Genomic DNA, 8,823 nt, shown 5'->3' on the forward strand with positions numbered 1-8,823 from the left:
GCAGACCCTCCCACCTGCTCCCTGGAAATACCCTCCCCATGGAGAGCAGCCCCTGCCTCGAACCCAGAGAGCCACAGTGGCCGGGGGAGAGGCCACAAGGCTGGCCTCACATCCACCTGTCAGTCCGGTGTCGCTGCCCACCTGTTTGGGGCCATCACTCTCCCCGAAGCTTGCGGGTCAGGCGGGCCCGAGCTGCCTGCCCTCCCGTCCCCAGGCCCCACTGCTGGGCACAGACATCTGGCCCCCAGGGGTTGCTCCAATGGGGTCCACTTCTCACCTCACGCTCCAAGCTTCTCCATCTGAACCCGAGCCCCATGATGGTCTGGACGAGGACCTGATGACACTATGTCCCACACCCACCCTCCCCACAGGACAGGAGCTGTGGGGAGAGCATGAAAAGGGGACCCAGGTCCCGGCCCCTAACTCCCTCCCCCTCCCCCGCCAGGTGTGACCTCCATCACTTCCGAGTCTCCGCATCCTTGGTGTTGATGTACAAAGGAAGGGAGCAGTCCTGGCACAGGGGACAAAGCCAGGCTTCGGGGCTGCATGCCCTGCGGGGTGGGGGCTGCTGAGGGAGGGAGGCGCTCCATTCCCACGCCGGGTCCGAGGGCCCAGGGGGTCCCTGTGTGGAGGACCGATGGGGTGAGGGGTGGCTGTGGCCACCAGGGAGGGGACAAAGGGGACAGAGGCACAGAGCGCACCACTGAGCCTGCTCCCCGAGGCTCATCACGGAACCCCACATCAGGGCGCACTGAACACTGGTGACAAAGGGACCAGCCGAGGGAGCAGCCGCCCGGCCCCAGCGGCTCTGGGGGGCTGTGGGGTCAGGGTGCCCAGGAGGCCTGCACCACTGCTGCACCCCAGGCACCCCCACGGGCAAAGTGGTGCCACAGCCAGGCCACGTGCACCCAGAGGGTGTCCAGCCAGCATCACTCATGAAACCAGCCCCTCCCCTGCCCCGGCCACCCACAGGGCCACCGTCCACACCCAAACACTCAAAGTCAAATGAGTTTATTCAGAAAAGGCCTCTGCACCAGACTAAGACAATGAGCCCCCCTCCCACCCCTCAGCCCACGAGGAGCCAGGTTACAAAGGGGGGGGGGCAGCGGCGCGGAGGCCGAGAGGCGGGAAGTGAGGTCGAGGTGAGAAGGACGCTGAAGCCTCGGCCTCCCCCAGGGCGGGACCTGCCCTTCCAGCAGCTGTAGCGGCTGCAGGGACCGGCGGGGAGAGGCCCGCAGAGCTGGGCGCCGAGAACAGCTGGCGACCTGGCTCCCAGGCCTGCGACAGGGCGGGGCAGGGCCCCGGGCCTCCCCTTGCCTACGGCTCTCCGGGCTGGACAGAGGGTCCTGCCTCCGTGGGCTCTGCTCTCTCCTCCACCTCGGGTCCTGCAGTGGCTGGGCTCCCGGGGGCACCCTGCTCCGGCCCTGCCTGGCCATCCGCTTCTGCTTTGACCCCATGTTCACCCTCTTCAGCCACTGGGCACCCTGAAGGGGCAGGGGGCTGGGTGGTGGCCAGCGTCACGGTGCCATCATCTGCTGCCACCCCAGTGCCATCCCTGGCACCCTGGTCCGTCTTCCTTCGCTTCCTCACCTCATCAGCCACCTTGGTGTCCAGGGGCTGGGGGCAGGGCTGCTTGGCCTCTTCCAGGGCTTGGCTGCCCACTTCCTGGGTCTCCGCCCCGAGGCTGCCCTGGCTGAGGGCACAGCCCTCCAAGTTCAGGGCAATCTTCTCCACCTCCGAGGCGCCCGGGCCCGGCTCCCGTGGGGCCGGCTCCTCTGGGGCCCGTTCCCGCAGGTTCGCCTCCAACTTCCTCTTCTTGCTCTCCTTGGGGTTTGGAGACTCTGGCCCCTGCTCTTCGCCGGCCTCATCCCCCTGGTCCTTCTCCAAGGCTCCAGCTTCCTGGGGCTCTGTGCCGGGAGGCTGGGGACCCTTGGCCACCGGGTCCCCCTCCTCATCCCTCCCTGGCCCGCAGGTCTGCCCCTGGGCTCCGGCCTCAAGGAGGGGGTCCCCAGGGCTCTCCTCCCCGTTGGCCTGCCTTGGGCGGGCTGGCCGGGGCGAGCAGGGAGGAGAGCACGGCCTGAACTTCTGCAGCTTGTCGTGGGGCCCCCAGACGAACCTGTAGCGGGGCCGGAAGTGCTCCCAGGCAAAGTAGAGCAGCTCACGGCGCTGGTGCCGGCACCGCACAGTGAACACAAAGTAATCCAGGGCGCTCTGCCGGACGCCCGGTAGCTGCCGGCGCACCAGCGTCTCCTCCAGGAAGAAGCGGGCCAGGGGGGCCTGGTAGTGCTCCAGGCCCAGCTCCCCCAGAGACTTGAGGATGCGGGTGATGCGGAGGTTGTTGTGGCTGTGCCTGGAGGGGACAACGGGCGCTCGCAGGGCTACACGGGGCTGGGCGGTGCTCAGCCAAAGCCCACCCTTCCCCCACCCCCACCCCCAGAGCCTGATGTCCACCAGCAGAGACACTCCGGCCCACAGGCCAGTCCCTGTCCCCACCTGCTCCCCCTGCAGGGCCCCAGTCCCTGAGAAGACGGCCTGTGAGCCTGGATCATGTAGGTGAGGGATTGTGATGCATCCTCTAGAAGGGTGACTGTCCCCTTGGTCCCATGGAACATCCACTCCCACCTCAGCTGGAAGAGGACCAGGTAGGGACCCTCCAGAGGTGGGGGCCTCAGTTACCCATGGGCAAGGGTGGTTGTACCATCAGCAGAGTCATGCTCTGTGCCTCCCCCAAGCCCAGCGTTTCCCAAGGCAGGAGAGGGGAGTGTGCTTGCCACTCCCAGCGGGTGCAAGGCTCAGGGACGCTGTGAAGGTGATGGAGCCCCCCTGACAACCTGACCCATGCCCACGTGGGCAGGAGGGCACAGCCAAGAAGCTTGTGGACTCGCGTGGCTTTCTTTAGTTCTCACACTCCTGTCAGGTGGGGTCCACCCCCGCTCTGCAAGCAAGGAGGGTGCCCAGAGCCTCAGGCACCGGCCCCGCAGGCGTCCTCCCCAGAGGGGCTCCTCCCCAACCTGAGACCGGCCGTGCGGACCCCCGAGCTGCTGGGCCCGGGGTGAGAGGCATCCTCACCAGTTGAGGTTCTGGAAGCGCTTCTGGTAGTTCTGCGCTCGGCACACCCGGCCCGTGTCTCGGTCCTTGAGCTGGATGCCGAAGAAGCCCAGCATGAGCTCGTAGGCCTGGACCAACCGCTTCCTGACCTCCGTGGAGCTTTTAAACGCCTGGAAAACGCCCCCCGAGAGCAGCAGGGAGCTCAGGGTGGTGCCAATGCAGTTGTGGGGCTGCACGCCGCCCTCGGTCCCCGATTCATCCCGGGGCTTCGGCTCAGACCCTTAGGGTGAAGTGCCAGGCTGCAGAAGCCCAGGGATGCTCTCTTCACTCTGAGCTGCCGCAAGGTCTCTCTGAGGCCTGAGGTGCTGCTGTAGCCCCAAGAGGAACTCCCTGACCTGAAAGGGGACCTAAGGGACTCCAGGGCTGGACACGGGGCAGCAAGCACCCACCCTGTCTCCTCGGTGCACCTGCTTGGCCTCTCTCGCGGGCTCCTTAGCTCCTGGAGCCCCCTCCCGACCATCCAGGGCATCCCCAATCCAGCCCAAACCAGGGCTGACCAAGGCAGAGCCCGGTCACTCTGACCCTGCTCGTGGCCCCTGCCCTGGACCCCTGGATGTGAGCAATCCTCACCATTGGATTTCTCTGGAAGCCTGCAAGGAGCACTGGGGGCAGAGGCGAGGACCACTTGGGAGGGAAGAGAATTACACGGCTGGGGGGGAGGGGCTCCTCTAGCTCCTGTACCCCCAGCAGCTCCTGAAGGGGCACGTGAACCCCTGTGGCCAGCCAGGCCCCTCCCCTGGCCTTTAGAGCTCACCTCGACCTCTTGGAGCGTGAGGGGCTTGGCGTGACAGTTTACTCCTGGCTCCCGCAGGGGAAACAGCCTGTGAAGGAAGAGATGGCACAGGCCCCGTCAGTGGCAGACGCGGGCCACCAGCTACTTGGCACGTGTTGGCTGGGTAGCCCGGGGCGGGTCTCCGCTTGCCTCTGGGGGCTGGCTGGACCACACGTGGCACAGGTTCTCACCAGTCAGTAAAACCAAGGGGCAAGGGTGGGAGAGCTCCAGGGAGAGTGCCCAGGATGAGGGCCCAGGACAGACCCACCTGCAGAAGTCCCAGCCCGCCCACTCAGCAGCAAGGGCACCTGCCAGCCGCCCCCCGGGAAGCCCTCCATTCCTTTTCATTTTCACATTCTTCTGTTCCTCCCATCATTAATGCTGTGGGATTATTCCCCGGGAAACCCTGTGCCCCGGGTTGGCCCCCTGCAAGCTGTCCTTAAAGGACACTGCGTTTGTGGGGCAGCATCCGGGGGCACCTCAAGGCACCGTTAGAACCCGCCCCCGCGGCAGAGGGGCTCTGCGGACAGGCTCGGGACAGGCTCATGGGGCCTCCAGCCAGCTGGTTTGCTGCTCTTCCTGTCCCCCAAGAGCGGTGTCAGTTCCCAGTGGCAGAGGCTGTTTACAGCTGGAGAACCCAGAAGAACCCAGACTGCAGGACCGGGTCTCCCCTTAGCGGGCCCCGCCCTCAGTGCCGGGCACTGGGCACTGAGGGCAGTCAGTGCACCTGCTCAGTAAGCGCTGGGAGAGGCGGAGCCAGGCTCCAGCCTGGGTGGGAGGCCTCAAGCCTCTCCTCTGGAGCCCCGCCCCACAACCTCGGCCCCGCCCCGCCCACTCACCACTGGATGTAGGAGTGATTGTCCTCCAGGAGGTCGTACTCTTCCTTCCAGTTCTGAAGAATGTCCTCAATGAAACAGCCTGGGAGCCCCACGGGGACAAGTCAGCCAGGGCTCCCGAAAGCCCCTTCCCCCACTGCCCTCTGCTCCTTTCGTGAGGACCTCGGGGCCTGGCAGCTTCAGGCTGTGCACATCTCGTGTGATTTTAACCCCACTTTGGCCGACTGCCACTCTGCCACCTGGAAAGCGGACCCTTATTGCTGATGGAGGGCAGACCTGAGTGGGCAGGCCCCACCCGGGACGGACAAGCGCTCCCAGACCCGCACCTGTCTTTGCAGCAGGGGGGCCTCACTACACCCCACAAAGCACAGGCTGCCGGCCAGAATTCTGCCCTCAAAGAGAACCTGCAGCCAAGCCCCACCCTGCAGCCTGGCCTCCCGCAGGGCAGCCCGGTTCTGCAAAGGGCCAGGAGGGTAACAGTTGAGGCTGTGCGGCCACCGGCCTGTGCTGTGGCAGGAAAGCAGCCACAGACAACGCGTAAGTGCAAAAGCGTGGGTGGGTTCCAAGGAAGCCTCCCTATGGACACTGAAATCTGAATCTCATATGATTTTCACATGTCACAAAATGTTATTATATCTTAAATCTTCCCCAACCATTTAAAGACTGTTCTTTCCTGTGTTTACACATGCTGCTTTCCCACTATAGAGGGAGAGTCGGGTGGTCGGACAGAGACGGTGCGGCCTGCAAAGCCACCGGCACTCCTTGCCTGGCCCTTCGAAGTGTGTTGGCCAGTGGATCCAGGCCAAGGGTTGGGGACCTGGCAGCCCCTCAGCAGCTTCCAGGGGGCCCCATGGGGCTATCTGAAAGCCACGTGTCCAAAGCAGGTCCCAGCAGACCAGACAGGCAGAGGGGAGAAGGGAGCCCCCCGAGGCCGGAGCTGCCAGCAGCCGAGCAGGTACACACCATTAGGCAGGAACCGAATCTCGTTTTTGTAGAAACGCAGGTTGGGCTTGTCACCATCGCCATCTCCTTCCACCAAATCCTGAGGAGCAAGAGACAGGTGCCAGTCAGGACATCGCCAAAACAGGCTGCCTCCAAGGGCCCCTCACACTAAAGCGTTCCTGGGATGGGGGGGAGGGGGCGGGTGTCTGCTCTTGGCCCGTGAACCCCCAGACATCCTGGAGGCTGGTGAAGACCCCGAGTGCCAAGCCTGGGCCCTCCACCCTGAAGGTGAGGACGAGCCTCCACACTTGGGGGACAGCAGCCACCTCTGACCACCAGCAACGACCTTCCCCTCACCAATGTGGGGCAGGGCTGGGAGGTCCCCTTCATCTGCACCCCAAAGACAGCCCAGGGATTGCCTGAGACTCTTGGGTGCAGAGAGCCGGGGCTGAGGGAAAGGAGGCTGTGAGATGGGCTAGCGGTGCCGGGCCTCCTGTGGATGAGCTGCCAGCTGGCGCCGTCACGTGTTTTAAAGGTAAGGGCACTGAGATGGGAGTTAGGGCGCCGTGCTGTCACCCCATGATTAGGGGAAGGAGCAGCAGGCCCAGCTGGGGTGTCCGGCAGGACATGGGACATTGTCCAGCTGGCCTTCTCCAGGAGGAGGATTTGGTCCTGGGTGGGCTGCAGGGGGCAAGGGCGCTGCAGGCAGTTACCTACCGGGTAGTGGTGCCGGTACCTGCGTGTGTCCCGCGCTGCTCGCCAGTTTCGGGACCCTGTCACCTTGAGCTGGGAAGAGAGGAGACTGGATGAGACCCCCCCCAAGGAGACCCTCCCCACTCCTCAAGGCAGCCAGCAAGCAGGACCCACCCCACGGAGCCCCCATCCTGGTGACGGCAGCAAGGACCTGGGCTAGCTGTCAGCAAAATCAGAGGGGGTCGGAGTAGCTGGAGTGAGGCTGGCGCCCTGCTGCTCGCTCCAGCCCTCAGGAACCCCAGGCCAATGTGCATTCTTGGGGTGGAGCCCCCCTAACTCTAGCTTCACTTCCTCCTCCCATGTTTGCTGGCTACCCTGCTTGGATCACACCCCAGGACCTTGCCCTGGGAACCCTGCCTTTCTCAGCACTTCCTCCTTGCACTGTGCTCTAAGTTGTCACCTAAGGGCTGTGTCCCTAAAGGCAGTGGCCTTGCCAGGAGGGGCCCCAGATGCTTCCTATGGTGCGCTTCTTAGCCAGATGCCAGTTTGGCCAATGGATAGCGGATGAAACTGAAACTCAGCAGAATCTGGCCCCGCCCCTCCATCAGTTTCCATTTGTCTGCCCATGGAGCTATGGTGGTGACAGTGTCCTCTCACCTACGCTGCGCCATGCTCAGTGGGCACCTGCCTGGGGAAAGAGCCAGATTCCTGCCCTGTGACTCCTGTGACCTGTGACCCTGACCACTGCCCAGCCTACCTCCCTGAAACACTAGAGAAGTGCCGAGGCTGCCGGCCTTCCATCCAGGCCCAGGAGCCCCTTGGGGTCCCTCTTGCTGACTGACCACCCCAAGACACAGAGAAAAACCTGAAAACCAGAGCTCTCATCTGCTACAGGAAGAATCCATCCCCAACACCACACAGGCTGGAATTCAAGACTCCCTAGACAGGGTGCCAGGACGCCCTCATCCCAAAGTGAGGGGGACACATGGTGACAGCTACCACTTGGGTCCTTCCCTCTTACCCGGAACCCCAGCTGCACCCACTCCGGGAATGTGACACCCGGCGAGTGCTAGCAAGTAACCGCTGGTAATGATGAGTAACCATGGTTATGACAAGTAACCAACCGGTGGGCACCGCCGGCCACCCTGGCGCAGGTACGCCACACACATGTAGCCTCCAAGGCCACCTCCAAGACGACGTGAGGTCAGCCCCAGCCAGAGTGGGTGGGTGCTGCGCCCAGCGAGGATCAGTGGGGGTGGGGCAGGCTGGGGGCTCGGGGGCCTGAGGGAAGCTGGAGTCTTGGACAGTGGGGCAGGGTGAGGTGCCCCCGGAGGGGCGCCAGGGTGGAGGAGGGAGCTCCAGGAGGCCGAGGGGAGCAGTGGAGGTGGCCAGCACTGAGGGCTGGGGCCTCTTTAGAGGACAGAGCCGGGGCCTGAGGCTGGGGTAGGACAGAAAGGAATCCAGGATGTGCGGGGCCACCCCCTTGAGGAGGTGTCCTCACGCAGATCTGGTCCTGGGGACACGGGTCTGACGGTGGCCCTGGATTCCCTGCAAGGTGCCCTGATGCGGGGGAGGGGTCGGGCGGATCTCAGGGTGTCCTGGGGATCACGATGGGGGAGGAGGAGGACAGGGCCGGGAAGAGGGCGACCGCTGGAGATGGGGAGCCGGGCCCCAAGCCGGGTCTCCGGGAGGGGCCTCCACACTCGGCGCCGGGGTCGGGGGGGAACGATTTTCCAGGAGCCGGGCCTTGTCCCCTCTTCCAACGCGGCCTCCCCAGGGGCGCCGGGTCCCCAGCGCGCGGGGGCGGCACCTGGAACGCGCTGGGCCGCGCGTCCGCCTCGGCCTCCACGTCCCCCGGAGCGCCGGCCTCGCCATCCTCGTCGGCCCCGGCCCTCGGGCCCTCGCCGTCCTCCTCCTCGTCCTCCTCCCAGGTCGAGTCGCAGTCTGGGTCCTCCATACTCCGGCGGCGGCGGGACCCGCTCCGGCGGAAGCGAAAGTGATAGAGGGAGGAAGCGCGGGGGCGTGCCGGGGGCGTGCCGGGGGCGGGCCCGGGGCTGCCGACTCCGTCCGCCCCGCCCGGAGGAGGCCCAGCCCCAGGAGGCCCCCTGAAGGATGTCTCCCTGCAGGAGGCCCATCACCCCGAGAAAGCTCCTCCGGAGGATGCTCGCCCCCTTCCCCCGTGAGGTTGCCCCCCACCCATGCCCACCTTGGTGATTTCTCCCTGGAGAGGCCCCCTGGAGGATCCTCCCAGAATATCCCTTTCCCCTGGGAAAATGTCCCCCCCACAGATGTTTCCCTGGAGGATGCTTGCCTCCCCAACCCACCAACCTGAAAAGTCTCTTTTCCACTGTCCGGGAATGTTTCCCTACACCCTGAGATCCCCACCCTGGAGATCTTTTTCTTGGAGGATGCTTACCTCCTAGAAGTCCAGAACCATCCCCTGGAAGAAGCCCCGCCCCCATATCCTCCTCA

General features: G+C 64.8%; 1 protein-coding gene across 2 annotated transcripts; it reads right to left on the reverse strand.

Moving 5' to 3' along the window:
• Positions 1-995: 995 nt before the first annotated feature.
• On the reverse strand, positions 996-8,493 carry OGFR (opioid growth factor receptor). Of its 2 annotated transcripts, XM_082600323.1 has the most exons (8): positions 8,162-8,493; positions 6,376-6,444; positions 5,680-5,758; positions 4,720-4,798; positions 3,863-3,929; positions 3,679-3,732; positions 3,070-3,218; positions 996-2,350 (listed from the first exon to the last, which is right to left on the reverse strand). In XM_082600323.1, the coding sequence occupies exons 1-8, from the start codon at positions 8,306-8,308 to the stop codon at positions 1,318-1,320; spliced, it is 1,677 nt and encodes a 558-aa protein (XP_082456449.1). In that variant the 5' UTR covers positions 8,309-8,493; the 3' UTR covers positions 996-1,317. The 2 variants fall into 2 exon arrangements, with proteins under 2 accessions (XP_082456449.1, XP_082456450.1); XM_082600324.1 differs by lacking the exon at positions 3,679-3,732 and having other exon boundaries at positions 8,162-8,488.
• Positions 8,494-8,823: the final 330 nt, after the last annotated feature.

This window comes from Mesoplodon mirus (genome assembly GCF_964341445.2).
Source record: "Mesoplodon mirus genome assembly, chromosome: 15".
Lineage (NCBI taxonomy): Eukaryota > Metazoa > Chordata > Mammalia > Artiodactyla > Ziphiidae > Mesoplodon > Mesoplodon mirus.